This window comes from Rousettus aegyptiacus, unplaced genomic scaffold (genome assembly GCF_014176215.1).
Source record: "Rousettus aegyptiacus isolate mRouAeg1 unplaced genomic scaffold, mRouAeg1.p scaffold_m13_p_7, whole genome shotgun sequence".
Classification (NCBI taxonomy): Eukaryota; Metazoa; Chordata; class Mammalia; order Chiroptera; family Pteropodidae; genus Rousettus; species Rousettus aegyptiacus.
The window spans coordinates 66,008,832-66,032,022 of record NW_023416310.1 but is presented as its reverse complement, the minus strand read 5'-3'; the positions used below and the strand labels follow the sequence as shown (position 1 = coordinate 66,032,022).

At 48.3% G+C, this 23,191-nt stretch overlaps 1 protein-coding gene across 2 annotated transcripts; it reads left to right on the top strand.

Moving 5' to 3' along the window:
• The first annotated feature begins 943 nt into the window (after positions 1-943).
• TTL (tubulin tyrosine ligase) lies at positions 944-23,191 on the top strand. 2 transcript variants are annotated; one of them, XM_016153209.2, is made up of 7 exons: positions 945-1,196; positions 3,616-3,694; positions 9,181-9,413; positions 13,141-13,276; positions 14,101-14,370; positions 17,806-17,949; positions 19,971-23,191. In XM_016153209.2, the coding sequence occupies exons 1-7, from the start codon at positions 1,040-1,042 to the stop codon at positions 20,086-20,088; spliced, it is 1,137 nt and encodes a 378-aa protein (XP_016008695.1). In that variant the 5' UTR covers positions 945-1,039; the 3' UTR covers positions 20,089-23,191. The 2 variants fall into 2 exon arrangements, with proteins under 2 accessions (XP_036080579.1, XP_016008695.1); XM_036224686.1 differs by lacking the exon at positions 17,806-17,949 and having other exon boundaries at positions 944-1,196.

Genomic DNA, 23,191 nt, shown 5'->3' with positions numbered 1-23,191 from the left:
GCTCTCTGCCTGGGCCTACCCTCACTAGGGCTCTCCCAGAGCCTTGAACGCTCTCAGGTGCTGGCGGAGCCAGAGGCCCCCGCCAAAATGGGCACGCGCATGTCCAGGGAAGGATAGGCAGAAACACGAGAAGAGGGCGCTTTTACACCGAGGGGGGCCCAGGATGGCGGGGGCAGGTTCGGGGTGTTCTTTCTCTTAGAGGGCCACATGGCCAATGTGGGCGATTTATAAGGAAGGGGCCTTCAAATGCACCAAAAGTTGTTTCCTAAAAGGCACTTGGAGTGGGCCATCAGGAGCGAAGGGACTTTGAGGATCACTCCCCAATGATGAAAGGGAAATCAAGGTCCGTAGGACCCAGCGCCTGCAAGCGGCGGGGCGGGCGGCGGGGTCCAGGGCTCCTGGGGCCCGCGGATCGTCCTCCAGAGAGACCTAAAGTCACCCCAGCCATGTGCCACCCCACGGTTCCCAGCAAGCAAAAGGAGCCTCGACGCCAACGAACCGCAGACACTGGGACGCCCGGGTCTCTCCGCGGTCCTTCGGCGAGAAAAGAGTAGGGGCGCGTCTTGGGCACAGGCTAGGGCCTCAGAATTTTTTGTTTTTACCCCCAAAATGTCCCTTTAAAATAGAGGCGGCAGAACTGGAGCGAGCCACGTAAAAACGGATCTTCCGTTGGCACCGCCCCCCAGCTGTAACCCCGGGCTCCGGAGAATGCACCCCAAGCCCTAGGCCCTCTACAACCCCGCGCCGGGTGCAGAACCCACTGAAGAAAAAGGCATCTGCTGACGCGCCGGATCACGTGGCGGGGGCGGAGCCGCGCAGGGCCGGGACTCTGGTGACGCGAGGGGCGGGGGGATGGGGCGGGGCGAGGGACGGGGGGGATGGGGCGGGGCGAGGGCCGGGGATGGGGCGGGGCGAGGGGCGGAGACGCGCTGGGGCGGGGCGCGGCGGGAGCGTGGGGCGGGGACCCGGGCCTGTGCGCCGCGCCCGCAGGTTCCACGCGGAGCCGCTGGTCCCCCCTCCCTGGGCCAGCTGCCTAACCATGTTCACCTTCGTGGTTCGCGACGAGAACAGCAGCGTCTACGCCGAGGTCTCCCGGCTGCTGGTCGCCTCCGGTCACTGGAAGAGACTGCGGCGAGACAACCCCAGGTTCAACCTGATGCTGGGAGAGCGGAACCGGCTGCCTTTTGGGAGACTGGGTGAGCGCCCCCTTTGCCGCCCGCGCCCCCCACGGCCCGCTGGAGCCAACGCTTTTGTGCGAAGGCCACACGTCTGCCCTGCCGCTCCTCTGGCAGATAAGCCACGGGCTCCTCTGGTCTTACTGTCTCTCGTCCCCGGAATCGGATTCGGGCCCAAGTCCCGGCGCGGCCACCGACAATGGCCCCTTTAGCAGCCCAGGGGCGTCGGCCGCGCACCCGCATCCCCGGGCCGACGCCCCCAATCCCCGGCCTCGACACCCCCTTATCCCTTGGACTACGCCCACGTCTGGCAAGTCGGCTGCAGAGCCAGGTGACATGCAGCTGGGAGGGTCGTGCCCGGCCCGGTGTAGGCACGGGAAGGGCACTTGTGCACTGTGGACCCTGAGGACTCAGCTTCCGTACGAGTCCAGTGAACTCTAGCAGGGGGTCGGAGAAAGCTGAGCCCAGAGGCAGGGTTTCAGAAGGGAGCCTGGGAAGGGTGGGGGCGTCGGATTTCAGACATCCCTCCACTGAAGAACGCGGGTCACTGCGGGGCGTGGAATGCAGATTTGAGGACGCGGGGTTCGCCCTCCGCCCTGCGCCCTGCGTTGTTCACAAGGTGGAGCCGGCTTGGCACCACCGCGCTCTAGGCTTCCTGTGGGTGGCCGGACCCTCGCGCTCCCTTGGGCTGACGTAACCCAGAAGTCATCCCACTGACCTGAGCGCAGCTTCGTGGCCCCTCCTCGCTGCACTGTCACCGGAGTTGCATCCTCGCCCTGGGGGCCATGCTCCCTGCCCCAATTTCCCCGGAGTGGGGGCCAAAGATACAAGGAGAGAATCGATAATGAGGGAAAGCCATCTCTGTCACACAGAGCAGTGTTCCGAGTCTGAGGAGGGAGCCTGTTGCTAAAAACTGGTGTGGTCAGGGTAGAAGTGGGGTGAGGGGCGAGACAGGAAGCGGGCCGTTTGGAACCCACCTGCGGCTGTGTGCTTCCACTGAGTCTCTGGGAGGGGGCGCCTGCAATCCTGAGGGTTTGGAGGGTGAAGGGTGTGGCAGCTTGGCCTTGCTGGAATTTTTTTCTTTGGCAGCATGCCATGGACAACTTTTTATTGTCACACCAGTTTATGATGTGTGACCGGGAGTCTATGTGAGGGGTGGTCCCAACCCCTAGAAACCTTGGCACATGGAGACTGTGCTCATGATCACCTTTTGAGGACTGTCTCCCCAAAAAGCCCTCATCAAAGGGCATACCATCCCTCAAAGAAGAAAGTTTGCTCACAGGAGAGACTGTGTGTGTCCCCTCTGCTCTGTCCACTCCCCACCTGCCTCACTTTCTCTTTGCTCTGGGCGTTGCCTGGCTGGAGACTCTGAGGTGGAATCCTAGTATTAAAAATGGGACAGTGGCTCTGCGGGGGCTGGAGCAGGGTGCATGGCCTGCTGTGGTGCCCAGGACTGGGAGGAGGAACAGTACCACCCAGTGGTCCCCACTCTACACAGGCCCCTAGTTAGCCGAGAACATCCAGGGTGTGCAGAAAGAAGGGAAATGGCATCCACAAGAAAATGGTTGTTTGCCTTCATGGTAGGGATGTTCTCCTTTTACATAAAGTGCTCTATGTAAACCCCAATGGGCAGTCAGGTGTGGGCTCGCAGTAGGGGGTGGGGCAGCCCTGGGGAGAAGGTAGGCGGCCAGGTGGCACCCGAAACTTTTTACTGGATTGTATACTATTCTCAGATCAGTGATTCTCACCTCTGGCAGCTTCAACTCCCAACTCCTGCTGTTTGGTTGTCCTTTTGTTCTTGTTGCTGGAAAGTCCCATGCATTTTGTTAGGATTTAAAACAACAATCTAGGCTTTAGGTTTTATTTGCATCCTTCCCGCACTGATTTTATGGAGGAGGGGCATGCAGTAAAATCTGTGGACCCAAGTTTCCCCATGGGCAATTCACAGAGCAAGTCCTCAGGCTTCAGGTTTCAGAGACCTCACATCCCCCTGCTGTTGCATATGCTGCAGAGGCATCTGCTGGAAATCAGGGGTGTCAGTCCTGCCTCCCTTGAGTGTGGGGAGCCAGGCTAGGAGTGTCAGGAACGGGCCTCTGCTGAGGTCCTACTGCACATGGATGACTCACATGTCCCTGCGGCCAAGAAGGCATGCAGTGGGGTTTGGAGGGGAAACGGAAGGCCAACCCTAGGAAGGAAGGCAAAGGCAGGTAGGCAGTAGGCTCGGGGGCCCTGCAATGGCAATAGTGTAGTCTGTACCTATAGGTGGGGAGGGTGGTGCCAGTAGGGTACTGAGCAAGGAGCAGTGCAGGTGCAGGCAGTGGAACTGTGCCCTCTCTAACCACCAGTCTTGACAGAGAGACACCAGGCATGACACCTCTGTTCCCTCTCCTGCAGCAGGTACCCACTGGCCATCCCTCCTGAGCCTCCCTTTCCTTCACAGGTCACGAGCCTGGCCTGGTGCAGTTGGTGAACTACTACCGGGGCGCTGACAAGCTATGCCGCAAAGCTTCCCTAGTAAAGTAAGTGACCTTTAAAACCTGTCCTTGGTTTTTTTCATAAATGGTATTAGCTGTTACCTAGAAACACTTAAGGGAAGGGTGGGTCTTTGTCAAAGGCAAACGTTCTTCTATTTAAAAAGCAAGCCTGTGTGGGTTCCAGAGCTCCCTCTAAGCTGCTCTGGTTGCAGTCCTGACTCTGCTCTCTGTTCCCCTGGCCTATGCATCTCTGAGGCAAGGTGCCAAAGCAGAACCCTGGGGGCTCAGTGTCAGTGACGTGTCCAGGGAGGGCTTCTGCACCCCAGGACCTGCAGCCACTGGTTGTGGGTGGTCAAGACAGGGGACACTTGGGGCAGGGCTGGTCCCTGGAGCAGGGGCCTACGTAAGCCCTTGGCAACCACTGTCACACAGCCTATAGGGGTCCCCTCAGGACATCTGGCGGACATCACAGTATGGGCGCAATGCCCCTTTCCCAGAGCCGCACACAGAGTGGGAGGAAGCGCCTCAAGGACTTGGGCTCAGCGACTGGGTTGCAAGCCCAGCTCTTCCTTCTGCACTTAGGCGCGGACCCCTCATCCTTCTAGGCCCTGTGCCCCTAAACCCTGCTTGTGAGTGCTGTGTTAGGATGTGGGTGACATGGGGGCACAGGGGCTCACAGGCAGTGTTTGACTCTGTGCCTCAGTTACCCTCTCTGTAAAACAGAGACAATAAGAGTGACGGTGTCTGGGTTGTCACGAGGACTCTGAGTTAGGTCAAGGCTCTGCAAGTGCCTGCCTCACTGCCCACACCAAGTGAATGACAGCTGTCACTGTTACCATTTCCATGGGAACAGCGGGCGTGGCCCCTGAACCAGGCTATGGCAGGTCTCTGGTGACCTTTTTGTGGCTAGTGGACATGGGTTTGCAGCCAAACAAACCATTCGGGTGGGAAGACCTGGCCTAGTGCGCCTGCTCTTCCCCCACTCGCGTTTCTTTCTGGACTCTAGACTTTTGCCAGGTGTGGTGTCCTTAGGAATATGCCGCCTGTTTGTTCAGCTCACTGGCCACAGTCACTCGGGGTCCCTTCTCTCCCAGACTGGTTTTCATGAGCAGCTAGCTATTCATAGAGGGAGTGAGCTGTCTGAGGTCTTCTTATCACACATTCGTTACATGTTTAGATACACAAGGTTCTTTCCAGAACTAGGGGTAGAAGTGGGACCTGATCATTCACCCAGATTATTCATTTAGAGATTTCTAGTGTTTATTCAGTCTTTTTCTACTATGAGTTTTCCTCTAAAGATAAAGGTAGAATTTTGCTTTTATATGTAGGGACAGAGGATGCTATAAAAAATTAAAATTCTGCATATTTTCATATTTAGCAAATGTAATGAGGTGGAGTGAATACAAGGCTGCAGTCATCACCAGGTATGGGGGAATGTCTCATCTCTGGGACCCTGGACAATGCCACTCCGACCCCAGTGTCTATATAGTGGGTGGTGATCACGCCTGCTCTTTGCCCCTTGTTGACATGTGACATAGCCTGTGATGGCTTGACTTATTATCTCAGGTATCCTGTGAGGGACTGTGGTAATTTCATGAGGTGATGGTTCCCTTGGTCATCTGTCTCTGTCCTATAATTTTGTATGGCTCAAAAGGACTCTGGAGAATTCAAAACGTCACCTTAAAAGGCAGCTCACAGAAAGCAGCTGGATTGCCTGGAACTAGAGCGGTTAGTACTGGGCCAGGATGTTCTCCATATATAGGGGACCCAAGGGCCGTGTGACTGGGTGTCTCCCTGAGGGACATGAGACCCTGTACGCAGGCACCTTCCTGTTGTCACTTCAGAGAGTATCAGAAATTCGCTGAGGCCTTTAGGCCCCAGACTGGGAGCCCTGAGGGCTCTTCTTCCACCTGAGCTGGAGGCTCTTTCTTCCCCCTGTGAGCATCTCCCTTATAGATGTGAATAAGCCTCCACTTGCAATTCCTTTCCCAGTGGACTTGTGGGCTTGTGAGACAGATGCAGAGCACTTCCTGTGGAAACTGGTTTTGGTTTTGTACAGGAAGTGAGGGCATCCAAGTGAGGTCCTCCTGCAGGCCAGCGCTGTCCACCAGAAATAGAATGCGAGCCACATGTGCGTTGCAAATTCCCAGTGGCCACATTGAAATTAGTACACACAGGTGCAATTTATTTTAATCTATTTTATGTAACCAAATAATCCAAAATATCATTTTGACATGTAATTAATGTAAAAAACAACTAATGATATATTTCATATATTTTTTCCATTGTGAGTCTTCAAAATCTGGTATTTTATATTTATAGCATATCTTAAATCAGACACCAAATTTTCATTGCAAACCTTGTTCTGTATTTAGATTCATAAATGTTTATGGTTGAAAAGTAGATTTGTATACCCAAGTTATTCCCACATATATAAAAGTTTTTCAGTAACTGAATCGAATACCAAAAAAAATTTTTCCTTTAATATTCACATGTACATTGACAAAACAGATTCATTTTAATAGAAAAACTAACTTGATTTTGAAGCAAAAGCATATTATTTTCAAAACCTATGTCCAAGTTAATTCACCAATTGTATCAACTCAGCAGTATTAATATCAAATTCAAACAATATTGAATAATTTGAAAAGAAACTAAATTAATCAATGTCAACCAAATGTTCATTAATTTTTTCTTCATTTTGCAGCCAATTTGCTGCCTATTATAATTAGAATATTCTACATATTAAGTCATGTTATAAAAATATATAAAATCATATAAAATCAGTGACTTATAAGGTTGGAACATAAATTTTCATACCTGCCTAGCTAGGTCATAAATAAAGTCTTCTTTCTCCTTTAGGCTTTAAAATTAGCCTGTTCATAGCAGTGTGGATGTAGGTGAGAAAATGTAACTTACACTGCCATTTTTAACCTTTGATTATTGAGTGAAATAATGAATTATTGAATGAAAATAATGATTTGGCAAGCATTCTTTTTATTTCAAGAAAACCTAAATTGGAGTTAACTATACATGAAGTCTTTGTAAAACTCTTCCATCCGACTACCCTTAGCCAAGAATGCAGTGTCATTAAATTCCTTGTCTTCTGTTTCTTGCAGCAGCTCTGTTCTGGCAAATCATTGTAGCATTTGCAAGTGTGTACTGAGCCATTTTAACAACTGTATCCATGACACTCCATAGAGTGGGCTTCAGAAAACAGTGCAAATGTCTCCAACATGTATCAGACAGTAGAATGAAGCAATAAAGGAAACATTAGTATTTTAAAATCCCAGTAAGTCCAATTTTTAACCCAGCCTCGCTGGAGTACCATCTGTCATGACCACAGACACTGATTTTTCGTTTGTAGGTGAAAATCTTCTGTGACAGATGTAAAAGATTAAAAAGTATCTGGACTGAGAGTTTGGTGTGTTTCAGGCTGCAGTTCGACAATATTTTTTCATATATTTAGAAATCCTTTGAGGCAAAAAATACCCAAAGTATTAACTGGGCAGCATCTCTTATGTCACACGAATCACATAAAGCCAAAGAAAAGTACTTAAATTTTTCAAATTTTGAATCAATCTTTAGTATTGTTAGAAATTTCATACTCTACGAGCAATTACTTAGTGAAACCAGCTTAACTAAAGATTGTTCATTTTTTGTAAAATACTTTTTTTAGTCTCTTCCCCAAAATAATTTCTTTTACCGCATTTTCATATAAAATGCTTTTCTTTCTTGTGTAAGAATCCAAGCCATTTTATAGACGACCGAATTTACGAGCTCAGATCCCATTAAAAATATGTTTAAACATTTTTTGCTGGATATTTAATTTAGATTTCAGCCACTAATATTATTGATACTTTTTGACTGTAGAGAGGAAAATGCTTATCAAATTCATTATGTATTCACTGAAAATGTCTCCTTTACACAGCAAACTTCGCTTTACTCTGCCACAGCAAACTGCAATTGTCATTTGTTGTGAATTTGTGACATACCTTCTGGTGCTTTTTTGCCTTTTACTATTCTGATGTAGTTCTGTCTTCTGCATCCCTATTCAATTCTGCATTAGTAGTATATCTTTGTTTTACATTTTAAAATGGGTCCATACTTATTTTTTTAACTAGCAAAATAATTCCATTTCACTTTAGTCACTGATTGTGATTTTCTAGGCTATCACTGTAGCTCATGCTCTGTGCCTAATAAACACATTATAATGTTTCATTGGGGCATGGGAAAATATCACATGGACTGAATCAGTCTATTGTCCTCCAGTAGAATAGTGATGTGTTTATATGCAATACTGGACACAACACGTGCCCCTGACATGTACGCTGCAATGCAGCAAAACGTCTTAGGTCATGCAGGGGACAGAGCAAAATGTCCTCCCACTGAGACAACAAAGCTGTATTTAACGGGAGACTATTTAACACTGCTTCAGTTTTAAAAGTTAAAGCGAAACTAGGTTTTAAATTCCATTGTGGAGTCCCATCAGCCATATTTCAAGCATTCAGAAGCCACATGTGGCTAGGGGCCACCCTGTTGGACGGTGCACATCAAGTTGAATATTCAGCAAGTCAGAAATGTAAGTTTTTTGTCCGAGTTCAAGCCACTCAAATTCTGTTGTCTTGAACTTTAAAATAGCTTTATTTTAAAACTCAATTTAAAATTTCTTTTTATTGTTGCTGATGTTTGCTCACAGACTGGGTTTAGTGGTTGGACCTTTACCCAGGCTTAGTGCTAAGAGTCCTGGAGAAGTGGGAGCTCAGCTTAGGGAAGAACACACGTCTTCGCTTCCTCCCAGGTTCTGACTCCGGGGGTTGAGGGGACTTGGGAGCTGGAGACTGACATCCTGCCTGTGTCTCACTGCCAGTGTGACCTTGGGCAGTGCCAGTGCACTCTTCCGTGACCCAGGGCCTGATCTGTGAAATGTGATGCTGGTGCCTGCCTTTGGGGGTCTGAAGGGAGAGCAGACATGGTAGGAAGCCCTTCATGATTCCTGCTGTTCAAGTGCCTTGCCCAGGGCCTGACGTACTTCCATGGTGTTCTGTTATTTTGGGGGTAGGAGGTATGATTGGTTTTGGCCACTCGAGTCCTGTGTCTTCTTTATTCTGTCACTGAAGCCAGGCTCAGATAAAAGGAAGAAGTGAATAACTAAAAGAAGTCTTCATACCACTCAGATTCCTAAGTCACAGCCTTTTCTCTCCAGAGAATTGGGCCAAGATTGTGTTTTTGCTAGAGATCCAAACCCCTTCCTTCAATCCCCATTGTCTTCAGCCACAACAGACTTGTTAAAAGGTGTTGGCTTAGGATTCTTTCAAGTTACGTTTCCTTGGAGATGCAAGGAAAGAGCTGAGGACCTGGACAATGGGTCCCTTTAGAGCCAGCTAGCCCGTGCCTTTAATGGTGCAGGTGTAGGCAGCTAGAGAGGGATAAGGAAGCCAGCCCTAGTCACACATGCTCTGGGGAAGCAGTGCTTTTCTGAACAGAGTGACAGTACTAAGGAGGGATGCTGACCCTCTGTCCTCCACCAGGCTAATCAAGACAAGCCCAGAACTGGCCGAGTCTTGCACGTGGTTCCCCGAGTCCTATGTGATCTACCCCACCAATGTCAAGACCCCCACTGCCCCCACACGAAATGGAGTCCACCCCCCGATCAATAACCCAAGGACGGATGAAAGGGAAGTCTTCCTGGCATCTTACAACAAAAAGAAAGAGGATGGAGAGGGCAACATTTGGATCGCAAAGTCATCTGCAGGTGCCAAAGGTAGGTTGGCATTGCTGTCCCCCTGGCCCACCTCTGTAGGTTGTCACGTGCTTTGTGCAGTCATATGCTGGAGTTATAATGAGTGACTCTTCCAATCTGAGTCATCCGAGGCGGATGGTATGTCTGGTGACCTAGTCTAAATATTCGTCTAGGCTCCCATGCTGTCTGTGTCCCCAGCCGGGATCGTTCCCTGTGAGCCCTGGAGCTAGCAGCAGGCACTTGGAATGTGCAGCCTCTGGTCGAGGAAGCTCCCTTTCCCTCCACAGTCCCCACCCTGTCTTTAGGTCTCCCTACTTTTCACCCTGTCCCCAGTCTCAGGGCCCAAACCCAGCACCAGCCCGAATGCTCTTTCCTTCATGTCTATACCAGACATACCACTGCGCCTTGCTAGCTCTACCTGCCAATGCCTTCTGAGTGAGGCCTCGTCCTGCCCTTCCCACTGCATCCACGAGAGTCAGAGTTGGTGCTCTCACTATTCTGACACTGCTGGGCCCACTCTAGCCAGCCCTCCTCTGAAACAAAGCCATTTTGTAAAAGCATGACTCTGACGTCCCGCTCCCCGCTAGCTTAGCCTGGGCTCCAGACCCCTGCCTGCTGCAGCCCATGCCATTCCACGTGCCCCTGTCCCTGATCTCACCTCTTGTTCATGTCCTCACTCACCTCCCCATAGCCACCTGCCTCATGTCCTGCAAATTCTCCCATTTGTCTCTGTTCCTGGGATGCACTTACTTGGGTCACCTTCTGAGTCTCTCGGCTACCTGTCTCCCTGTTGGAGAAGGCTTTTGGACACGACATGGCCTCTCTGCTATCCCTGTCTGTCCATACGCCACTTTATTTCCCCCCTTGCACTAACCACTTCCTCACCCTAGATACATATTTGTTTGTCTGCCCATCTCCCCACCCTACTGTAAGCCTCCATTTCATTCATCCCTGCACCCTCCCATGGGCTCCCAATAAATGTCTGTGGAATGAATGCACAGAAGACATGAGATTTATAATATCAACTCGGCCTTAAAATATGGGCAGCTCCCAATGCGGTCAATGAAGTGAGCTGATAAATGCAGTCCCTCTCTGCAACTGCCATTTGCTCTTCTTAAAATCATTCCACTTTGAATTTACATCTGTTTCTGTTGCCTGGGAAGACCATCAGACTATTGGCACTCACACATCTCCCTGGTCCAGTGGACTGCACCTTCTTTATCACCAGCCATGAGATAGGGCATGACCTGGAACCTCCTGACACTGGGGGAGGTGGACTCTTGCTACGAGCCAGGTACCTCACCATCTTCTCTCTCTCCACTGTGACCCCTTCTCAACTGCTGTCCCCCAGCTTGGTTCTAATGGTAAATGGGGGGATTGGAAGAGGAAGTAGATATCTGCAGTGTTACAGATTCCTCCTGTGGATTTGGGCTGGAGTCAGGATGGCTGCAAAAAAGATACCTTGTGTTGTGGAGCCCTGACTAGAGTAAGACTCAGCAGTGAGGCAGGGCCCTTGACAGAGGGCCCGTCAAGTCATGGTAGTGATCCCCTCTGGGTGGTCCCTGGACCCCTACCATGACAAGACACAGAATGGTGCTCAGCAGCAAAGAGAGGTAACAAGAAAATAAAATGCCAAGCAAAGAAGAAATTTTCCTTTAGCAGTTAAGGACATAAATGGAATACATTTGTCTTGTTGGGAGCCACAGAGTAAAACCAATAAACTGAATGAACAGCTTAAATAAATATTTAGTACTTATGTGCTAGGTATAGTTGGCCCAACCTTGAAACTATCTCCAGTTTTGAGCCTGTTCAACCTTCACCCGTCACCTGGAGCGCTGCTCCCTGTCCTTGTGTCCTGGGTCATTCTGTAGAGGCCACACAATTTCATTGAATAGGCCATACAGATAGAAAATGAAAAGATTTTCAGTATCATTAACCGTTAGGGAAATGCAAACCAAAACCACAATGAGCTATCACTATACTCCTGTTAAACCGGCTACAATGAGTCATGGTAATAACAGCAAACACCATAAGGGTCGGGAGACACTGGATCACTCCCACAGCGCTGGAGGAGGAGCCTATAAAATGGTGCAACCACTCTGAAAAATGTTTACAGTTTCTTATAAAACTAAACCTGAAACCTCTACACAACAGCAGTCACACACTCTTGGGGATTTATCTCTGAATTTTATGTCCTCATGAAGCCTGTACATGTGTATTCACAATAGCTTTATTTATCATGGTCCCAGAATGGAAACAAGCCAGATTCCTTCAAAAGGTGAATGATTCTGCAAACTGGTGAACTGGCACCACGGAATACTAGCTGGCAATAAAGGGAATGAACTGTCAATAAATGCAGCAACTTGGATGAATCTGTAGGGAACTGTGCTGAGAAAACCAATCCCCAAAGGTCGCACGCTATATAATTCTATTCGTATAACCTTTCTAAAGTGACAAAATTATAGAGGTGGAGGACAAAGTGGTGATTGTCGGGAGGGTGGTGTGGGGATAGAGGAGTTTAAGAGCAACATGGGGCTGGAGTGGGGGTCCACACAATAATGGAACTGCTTAGAACAGAAGACACTAGCAAGTCATATCTCTTCTATGGCATCTGCATCTGGAATGCATAAAGAATTCTTGTAACTCAATTATAAAAGGACAAATAAGAATTGAGTGAAGAATCTGAATAGATATCTCTTCAAGGAAGTTATACATATAGTTGATAAGCACACGAAAACACATTCAACATAGTCATTAAGGAAATGCAAATCCTAGCCACAAGGAGGCATCGCATTGCACCCACTAAGATGGTTATAATCAAGAAGCAGGTGACAGCAAGTGCTGGCAGAGATGTGAATTGGAACTCCTCTGTTGCCCATGGGAATGTAAAATGGCACATCTGCTTTGGAAAACAGTTTGGTGGTTCCTCAAAGTTAAATGTAGGGTTACCATGTTACTCGGCAATGCTACTCCTAGGTATATTTCAGGAAAAAATATGAAAATATACGTCCACACAAGAACTTCCTTGCAAATCTTCACAGCAGCATATTCATAAGTGCCAAACTACAACGGAAACAACCAGTTGGTGAATGGATGAGTGAAATGTGGTATATCATACAATGGAATGTTATTCAGCCTCAAAAGGAACAAGGCGATGATACACGCTACGCAGTGCTCAGACCTTGGGAACTCGGTGCTCAATGAAGGAAGCCAGACACTTAAGTCACAGAGTGGACTGTTCCATTTGTACGGGATATTGGAAACAGGCAAATCTGTAGTAAATTAGTGGTTTTCAGGGGTCAGGGTGAGGAAGGAATGGGGAGTGATCGCCAACTGAGATGGGGTTTGGGGGAGGTGACGAACATGTTCTAGAATGAGGTTGTGGCGATGGTTGTTTAAATATATTAAAAAGCATTGACTTGCATGCTTTGAATGGACGAAATTTATGGTATGTAAACTAGACCCTGGGAAAGCTGTTTTAAAAAAACATTGTATCCTTGTTTTTAAATACTAAGGGTCTGGAGGTAGCCCATTTTTTTCTGTTACCACCCTGTATGGACTGCCCTCGTTCACCTGCGCCTGTGCCCTAACTTTCCTGGCCCTTCCCTAAGACGCAGTGTTAAGTGTAAGGCCGTGGGGGCCTCCTGTCGGCATTTGCTTGCCCTCGGCGCCTCCTCGTGCCTGGCATAGCGGATGGCGAGCGTTTCCCCTGGGCTGAGCAGACTAACTTCCGTTTTGATTCCCACAGGTGAAGGCATCCTCATTTCCTCCGAGGCCGCTGAGCTCCTGGACTTCATAGACCAGCAGGGCCAGGTGCACGTGATCCAGAAGTACCTCGAGCACCCTCTGCTGCTGGAGCCTGGGCACCGCAAGTTCGACATCCGGTAATGCGTCAGTGTCCCTTTGGACCACGAATGGGGCGGGGGGGAAGGCGCCATCGTGTGTGATGAGGGACGTGGTGACTGGAACATGAGGAATTGTCTGAGAGCATGTGACATGTCTCCAGTGGAACTGAGCTTGCTTCTGTACCTGGTTCTCTAATTTTTTTTCAACATGTTTTCTTTCCAGAAAACATGCTAAGATTAATGTTCTCTTTAATGAAAATGACTTGTGGATCCAGAGAGAAAAGTGTAAATATATGGGGCTTGCTGTTGGGAGAAGCCCAGAGATGCCCATGGGACACACAATTCAGACAATGGCAAGGAATATGTCCTGACAGCCTTATTTGTGTCCCACTTTTTAAAGATTCTGTGAACGCACCTCAGGTTCTAGGATTTTTTAACTCTCTGAGCAAAGGGCCTGGCAAGAGGAAGAGGTCATGTGGTGCTTGCTCAGCCCAGCCCGCCCTTTGCCTTGTTCTGCTCCTCAGAGGACAATGCCTCCGCTGCCTTCACAAGGACTTGCGGGTGTCCGATGTTCAGGGTGGACAGTCCTCTTAAAACTCCTAAGAGACCAAGTGTGGCCAGTGGAGGGCCCATTGGGTCTCTTCGATGCTGCATTTTCTAATGGATCAAAGCCTCCCTGTCACTGGAGACTCGGGTCATTACAGGTGTAGTTCCCAACTTAGCTAATCGTGTCTGGCCTCAAATCTTTTAGAACCTGCCTCCTTCCTCTACTTCCCACTGAAAAGGTCCCAGATGGGGCTGATAGGTCAGATGTGATAAATTGTGGCAGATGTGAGTAAAACAGGGTTTTCCTTAACCTGCAGAAGCTGGGTCTTGGTAGACCACCTGTACAACATCTACCTCTACCGCGAGGGTGTGCTGCGCACTGCATCAGAACCCTATCATGTTGACAATTTCCAAGACAAAACCTGCCATTTGACCAATCACTGCATTCAGAAGGAATACTCAAAGAACTATGGGAAGTATGAGGAAGGGAACGAGATGTTCTTTGCCGAGTTCAGCCAGTACCTGACCAGTGCTCTGAACACCAGCCTGGAGAGTAGCGTCTTGCTGCAAATCAAACAGATCATAAGGTAATTCACTTCTGTCTGCTTTGCTCGTGTGTGTCTTGAAGATGCTCTGGAAGTTTCTGCTTTTCCAGTAATTATTCCATTGAAGTTGCCTAGTGTAAGGACAGAAACTATATGTTCTATTCCTTTATTATCCTTTTCATAGCTATAAGATCTGTAATGATGTCGCTGTTTTCCTTCCTTATATTGGTAATTTATATGTTCTCTATTTTTCTTGGACACATTGCTGGAGATTTATCAATTTTATTAATCTACTTTAAAAAAGTCAGCTTCTGGCTTTATTGATTTTGTCTGTTGTTTTGCTGTTTCTTGATTTGTGTTCTTCATTTATCTTCTGCTTTTGGGAGAGTCTAATTTGTTCTTCAGACTTCCTTGTGAAAAGCTATATCATTTATTTGAGAGATTTCATTTTTTAAAAATACAAGCATTCACTACTATCACTGTCCCTCTAAGTACTCATTAGCTGCACCCCAGATCTTGTATGTTTTGTTTTCATTTTCATTTTATTAAAGTATTTTCTAGTCTCTCTTGCAGCTTCATATTTGACTCGTGTCTTATTAGAAGCTTTTGCTGTATTTCTAAGTACAGTTGGGGATTTTCCAGATATCTTTCTGTTACCGATTCCTACTTTAATTCTGTGATGGTCAGATAACATGATTTTTATGGTTTCATGTCTTTAAAATTTGTTAAAGTTTGTTCTGTGGCCCAGAGTGTGTTCTGTGTTCCTGGAAGTTCCAAGTGCAGTATGAATAATATTTGCTCTGGTCTAGTTGGGCAGAGCTCTAGAAATGTGGATTAGGCGAAGGCTGGTGTTGTTCAAGACTCTTATATCCTTGCTAGTTTTCTCTTCTGCTTGTTCATGTTTAAGAGGGAAAACACCCAAGCCTCCAAGGATAATTGTGGCTTTATCTGTGTCTCCTCTCAGTTTTATCAGTTTTGCTTTGTGTATTTAGAATCGTTATCTCTTTCACAGCCATTGACCACTTAATCATTGTATAATTTCTCTTTATCTCTGATAATATTTCTTATTTTGAAGTCGATTTTGCCTGATATTAATATAGCCCCTCCAGGTTTCTTTTGATGAGTTGTCGCTTTCCATCCCCTGCATTCTGTTCTATATTCTACATTTAAAGTGGGCTCTGGTAGACAACATAGGATTGAGTTCTGTTTTGCTTTGTTTTGAATACAATATCATAACTTCTGTCTTTTTTTCTTTTTCCCTTCTTTAATTCCACCCCCCACTTCCATCCCTGACCTATGGATGTTGCCATTTCTTTTTAAGAACTGGATCTCTGAAGGTGGGGTGTCTCCTCTCACACACTCACGGCATGCACCTCGAGGCCTGGGGCACCCGGGGCCTGGTGCACCCAGGGTATGGTTCATGACTCCACCTGGGGCACAAACCCAGGACCTTCTGTGTGTAAAGCAGACGTGCTAACCATTACACTATGGAGTCGCTCCCATAACCTCTGTCTTTTAATTAGTGTTTATACCATTTAAGTTGAATGTACTTCTTGGTTTGATTTGATTTATATCTACCATTTTATTTTTTGGTCTGTTCTCTCTCTTTTTGGTTTTGTTTGCTTTTCATTTCTCCATTTCCTGACTTCTTTTGAATTATTTGAAATTTTTTTAGAGTTTTATTTTAATTTTCCTGTTGAGTTTTTGGCTCTATCCATCTATCTATCTATCTATGGGTAAGTATATATAGAGAGATATATATATGTTTTAGTGGTGACTCTAGAGATTACAATATATGTACCTAATATTTCACAGCCTCCTTAGAGTTAGTTATTTACCACTTCAAATAAAATGCAGAAAAGTTATAACCTGATAGTTCACTTGACTCTCCCTGTCTGTTACAGTCATCATGTGTATTATATCCACATACATCAACAGTTCCACCACATAATGTTATCATTTTTACCATTAACAGTTACATACATTTTATATATATATATATAGAATGTCAGGTTGAATTAAAAAAAAAATACAAGGACAAACTGTATGCAGTCTACGAGAAGCCCATTTAAATATAAAAGGGAAAAAAATCCTTTTGTTTACCCAGATATTTGCCATTTCTTCTGCTCATCCTTCAGTCCTGAGGGGTCAGGTTCCCCTCTGCTATCATGGCCCGTCAGACTCCACCATTTCTCTTAGAGCATTTCTCCTCTTGATTTTCCATCATCTGAGAATGTCTTTATTTCACCTTCTTCCTGAAGGATGTTTGTAATGGAGTCACACAAATATATTGTATGCAAAACAAACAAACAAACAAACAAACAAACAAACACAAGCTATATACAAGATACAGACTGAGCCTGTTCTTATTAATTGAGAAACAAGCAAAATAGTGATATGTTACTAAGAAGAAGACACTATGTGGTTAAAAATAAAGAAGCAAAAGAATGATAAACATGAAATTCAGAATACTGGGTATAGCTGGAGGGGTAGTAGGAAGGACCTGAGGAGGGGGCCTGAAGGCAGGGATCATGGACACTTGGATGGGCACTAATGCTCCATGTATTTTAAACTCACGAGACATTATTTTTATTATTATATGCAGTTAACAGTCACTTAAGTTTCCCTGTACATTTTATTTATTTATTTGTTTGTTTGTTTGTTTCCAAACCCCCGCCCCCCCCCCAGCCGTACATTTTAACCTTACATGCTGCGTCTCTTTCTTTCTCATATAGAGATAGGATATGGAAAAAAACATGATATGTGACTTGCCAGTTCAGGGTAAAGATGAATGGGAGAAGAAATTCTTATTTCAATTGGTTCTTAAATGGCTCAGAAAGGTTAAAACACTGACTGAGATTCTGGCTTGGCAGCCTGACCTCTGACCTCTGTCCTCCGACTTCAGGGCTTCAGGGACTTACCATATTTCTGAGATTCACTTTCAACTTTTTTTTCAGCATTTTCAATTTTGTGTTTTTTTTTCCCAATTTTTTCAAACCCCAGTTGACGTTAATATAATTGTTTCAACATTTAGTTTCAATACCCATCAGTCTTCAATCTCCTAATTAGTAACTATTTGGCATTCGGACAGCAGCTAGCAAAAGAAACAAAGGAGCCCAAGTTCTTTGAGCAAATTCTGCTCTTCACCGAATGGTGGTCATTCCTTTCTTACGGAAAAAATACACAGCAGCATTTTATTTATTACAAACAGATGGGGCAGCAGCAGCAGCCCCGAGGGAAAAGCCATCTTCACAGGGGCCATGGGGACAGCGCTAAGCTGGGAGACGCCCCTGCTTGTGCAGGTATGTGAGGCTGCAGAGTCCCTAAAAGCTGCTCTGTGAGTAGCATCGTTCTGAGTTATTTCTCAGTAACTTGGCAGTAACTTGAAAAAAGAGAGTTAAGTCAGAGCCGGCGGATGGCACACATGGTACCCAGTCCCCACGGCTCGGCCCCTGACCGGTGTGCCCTCTGCCACAGGAGCTGCCTCACAAGCGTGGAGCCTGCCATCAGCACAAGGCACCTCCCATACCACAGCTTCCAGCTCTTTGGCTTCGACTTCATGGTGGATGAGCAGCTGAAGGTCTGGCTCATCGAGGTCAACGGTGCCCCTGCCTGCGCTCAGTAAGCCTGATGCCACAGGGCCGGGATGCGGGAGGGTGTGACAGGACAGGAGTCTCTGGGGAGGAGTCTACTGGCTGGGCAGTGCTGAGGCTTGCCCTGTCCCCAACCCCCATGTATGATGAGCAGCCAGCTGTGCTCAGGTGGGTGGCAGTTGCTGTGAGTTCCAATTGAGCAGGTGATTGCCAGAGGAGACCCTCCTGTGTGACAGGAGAGAGCAAGGTCCCGGAGCAGGGAACAGTGATAACTAGGGAGGTCAGGGCTCCCTGGGCAGGCAGTGGTCTGAGAAGCAGGGGAGCTGGAGCTGGGAGTGTGACATGAGCCCAGGGGAGGGGAGGGCCTTCAAGGAGAGGGCACAGTGTCCAGCAGGACCTTGCTCAGGGCCAGGCTCTGTGAGATAGCACAGATGAGCCAATCCTATGTCCCCTCCCTGAGGAGCTTCTGTCCCTTCTAGGGAAGCCTGGCTAGAGCATGGTGTCAGGGTCATGGAGTAAGGGACAAGGAAGGGGACGGGTGGGCTGGGACAGCACTAGGAAAGGCCCTACATGTGTGGGAAAGTCATTTGGACTTGATCCTGAAAGGCCGTTGGTCCTTCTGAGACCTCTACTCATTGCGCTCCCCATGGAGCATCCTGGGGAACCCAAGGTGCTCTCTCACAGGGTTGGGGGTCACGTGAAGGGGTGTCCTCAAGGAGGCCCAGTGGAGGGTACAGACACTGCCCAATGAATTGCTGTGTGAGCCATACTGTGCTGTAGTCTGTGGCAGAAAATGAACCTAGGCTCTCTTTTAAGGGCATGATTTTGAGGAGGGAGGGCTTCTGTGGGGGGAGGGGGGGCAGGGCATTTACTGTGAAGTGGCCTGGAAAGCCATGAGGGACCTGGGCCACATGGAGAGGCAGGTGGGTCTTGTTCTTGTGTTGAAGGACATGAACTTCTTCTATTTGCGTATTCAAAGAGGGGCAGGGGGAGGGGTGGTAGATTTGGTGACATGGCGGCAGTTGAAAACAGTATATTCATGGAGCCATTGTCATTGTTCTGCATGTTAAAATTCAGCTCACTCATTTTGTTGTAGGAAAATGAGCAAAGTACATGGTGGCCTCCTGTACCAGAATTGCCTAAGATACGAGCTGACTCGCCTGTGTTAAGGCACACCCTTTGTTAAAAGCCTTCCCAAGTTTTTACTGACGAGTATCATGAAACAACTGAACATGGCATGTTGGACAGTTGTGACTGTTGGTGATGTGCTGAGTCCCAACCACTATCACTGCCTCACAGGCCTGCCATCACTGTTCCTTAGAATGGAGGTTGAGTGGTTGGGCCACATCGAACTGTTGACAATGAGACTTGTTCCTTAGACAGAAGGGGCAGGGGCTACAGAGCCGGTGGGGGGAGGGCTGGCATCCAGCAGGGAGACAAAGGCCTACTGGACTCTGGACTTCTGAGTCACATAGCATAGGCATGGTTTCCTTGGCCCCTGATGAAGTCCCAATCTCTGGACATGGCACCAGGCCCCTGCCTTGTCTGCAGCCTTGCGCTGTACTCATCCACATCCCCAGCCCAGCCTGCCCCCATTGTCCGGTGTCTGTCTCCCCTCCCCTTTATCTTCCTTCTACCCTGTGCTCCACTGTCTCACTTTACTTATTCCCCAGTTCTCAGCCTAGCTTCCCCTCCGGGGAGTCTTTCCTATTGTCCCCTCAACTCCACGGAGCCCACGCTTTCCATGGGGAGGCCTGCCCCTCTTCACGTCCCCACCCAAGGCAGCAGGATGGCTCCTACACTCCTCCCTGCAGTTCATGGCTGAGCAGGAGTGGTCTGTTCACCACCAGGGCTTCCAGAAACACATGCTAAGGGTCTGCTTCATCTTCCTGCAGTGCCTCCTGCAGCACCTGGGCAAACAGTGAAAGCAGCTGAATAGATGTGACCCTGAGGTGGCCTTTCTAGGGCAGGTCCCGGTGGGAGAAACTTCAATTTTTCCCTTGCACTTGGATGAGTGTCCTCAACTGTGTGTTTTTAAACACGTTTCAGGAAGTTGTACCCTGAGCTGTGCCAGGGCATCGTGGACTTAGCCATTTCCAGCGTCTTCCCACCCCCTGATGCCACGGAGCAGCAGCAGAGCCTGCCCACTGCATTCATCAGGCTGTGACGGAGTGACAAGCACAGGGTCCTGCTCCAGGGGAAGGAGAATGTACAACTGTTCAAGGTCAAGCCAAAAAGGGAAGCAGGCAGCTGGCAAAGTGTGATGGAGGAGAGCATGAGATCGAAGGGATGTTCCCAGTAGCTGCTTGGGGCTCCCAGTGGAGCATGTGTGGCTGTTGAGATGTGAAAATGGCAGCAAATGTCCCCAAGGGGAGAGCATAGTGCTCCCCTAAGGGGAGAACGTGGGCGTTTGGCAGTGTTATGTTCTCACCCTTTGAAGACTCGGATTCCTCCCCTTAGGTGGCCTGGTGAGCGGCCTCTCCTTCTGGGCCCCAGCGGACCTTTGGTTGACATCTCCACCTGCTGCAGCCTTCGTGCCTTAGTGCTGTGCCCAGCTGCCTTCCATCTGTACGGGGTTGGATGCTAGAGTGTTGGGAGGTTGCTAACGTGTACTCGCATATCTCCCCGCCCCAACACACTGTCCGTGCCGATATGGACAGATGCACACCGACAGCCCTAGGTTTCGTGCTGGCACCGTTCCTAATGTCGTCGAGTCAGTCATCTGTCAGGGTTGGTGTGGGCTGGGTGCCCACACAGCACACGTTGCTCCCGTCTGCTCTCTGCATGTTTGAGAGACCCAACAGCACGTTTGCTGCAAGCCGTATGCATCAGATAAGCATGAGAGAGGAAGCACGATGTCTTGCTTTACTTAATAGCTGGGTATCCTTGAAATATGATGATTCTCAGTTACCTCTATTTTAACCAGAAGCTATATGGCCTTCTGCAGAGTTCACTGTTGTTCACTATTTAAATTTTCACTTGTGTGAAAGGCCCTCTGGGTTTTAGAAGGTAGAATTCCCCACTCCCCAGGTGGCGCTGCCTGGGCACAGGGAGCTCCCACCATCTCATCGTCGTTGCACCTTCTGCAGGAGCTGGACGGGTGGGTTCTGCTCCAGTGAGCAGTCTCTGTCTCTGGGAGAGGCTGTCCCCAGATGGGAAAGACATGGTTTCAGAGCTCCACACAGCATCTCGTAGGGCAGCAGATGGTCCTGTTGGGTGTGGTTTCCACTTACTGGGTCAACGGGTGTGCTGCAGGCTTTCCAGGCAACATCACTAGCAGTGGGAAGAACAAGGTGGCCCTTGTACTTACTGAGCTGAGAACCGCCTATATGACAGTGCTGGGCATCATGGCAGACCCACGGACAGGTGTCTCCCCTGGAAAACAGTGCGAGCTCCTTTTTGTGTGTGTGCTCCATTATCCATTCTACTCGCAGAAAAGGGCAATTCTGCTTGTGGGGAGATGTTTTTAAGAAGGAAGAAACCAGCAGCAGCTACTCAAACATGATGAGATGTGGGAGTTTACAGTAAAAAAGGGAATGATAAAAATGGGATCATTGCAGCAATGGCTGTAGGATGTGAGGGTGTGACATCAGGGTGACATGGAGAAAGGGCCAGCTGGGTTGCCTCACATGGGGATCTAGGATTGTAAACTAAAGCCCAGGTGGTGACCCAGGGTATAGACCTGAAGTCCGTATGCAGAGCAGATGGAACAGTCGGTGGCGAAGGTCACTCCTGAGGCCCAGTGCAGCTGATGGGCTGGTGTCTGGGGACTTAATAGAGCAGGGCAAGGTGCACCCCTATGTAGAGTGGGATCCTGGGTCCTACACCTGTGACCTGTGTGAGAAGGCAGGAGGGAGATGTGGAGGTTTTTGCAGCACTATTTCATGTGAATGCAGAACACCTGAATTACGGGAACGTTTGTGAATTTTCCAGCTGATACGTGGCAGAGCTGAACATTCAGATGTCAGGAAGCTTGAACCCAGAGAGATCCCCTCAGGCACCTGAGCATGTAACTGAGGGAAGTGAGGCCCTAAAAAGAAAGTGGCGCACTGTTCCCCACGTGGTTTCTGATCGGGGAGTGGGTGGCTCAGAACTGTTCCTTCTGGGCAGTCCTTGCACAGACCGCCCTGCTTCGCTGCCCAGTCAGTTGTCACGCGTGTCTGAGTCGTGTCGCCCATTGCTGGGGCGGGGGGCATCATTCTCTGGAGGTGTTTGCTCAAGTCTTGGCTCTCAGTGTCAGACAAGCTGTACCTCTCTGTGCCTTAGTTTCTTGTCCCATGGAAAGGACCGTTCCGGACCCGGGACTACCTCACAGGCTTCAGTGAGGACAGCGAGATGGAGAAGACTCAAGAACCCTTGTTACCAAGGGTCTCGGTGCTGACCATATGCTGACATCACTTGGGAAGCTTCTCAGTGTTGGTGTCCACACCGCCCCTCCCCTGCCCTGCCCTATCAAATCAGAACCTCAGGCATCAGCGTGCTTTGAGGTGCCTTGAACCGTTGCTTGAGAAGGAAGGACAAACACATTATTATTACCTTGGAAGAATCGAATAAGGCCTAGGGCTTTTGAAAAAACTCCTTTTGGAAGGACAGGCATTTCTCTGAGAATGACCAGATGTTGGCATGTGTACTTGTGCTACAAGCAAGTGCTGTCTAAGCAGGTTTTCTCTTTGCTTCATGTCAAACATGCTTTCATCTGCTTACACAGTTCATGAAGCCTTGGCAACAAATGTAAACAGACAGGAATTTATAGATCGCTAAACATGTGTTAAGGTTATTAACTCATTGAGAGGAGAGCCCTTCCTCACACGTAACTCCTGCGGAGATGACGAACTCCATCCTACGCAGGACATCCAAGTGCCTCAGTGTCTGATCGATATGGTGGGGCATGTGCTGGCATCCTGAGCAGCTGACACCATATTCCTTCATGCCTTGGGCAACTGTCACAGACTAGGATTCTGTGGTGGTGCCAGGAGGGCCGAGGACCCACAGAACCTGCAGTGCAGAGAAGCGATAAAGTGTGTTTCTTTGACAGTTGAGGTTGTGCCAGGTGGGTAGATCCATCCCTGTTGTGGGTGGTGGGGACTCCAACAGGAAGACAGGGCAGCAGGGCAGTCCCCACAGCATGTTGTGCTGTGAAGGAAGTCCAGTGATACACTTGCCCGGATCCTGGACACAGGCTCTGTACCTGAGGGGGAATGACTTTGGAAACAAAGTGATTATATGAATGTTTAAATACTTAGAGCATTAAAGTAGTAATATTTCAAGTG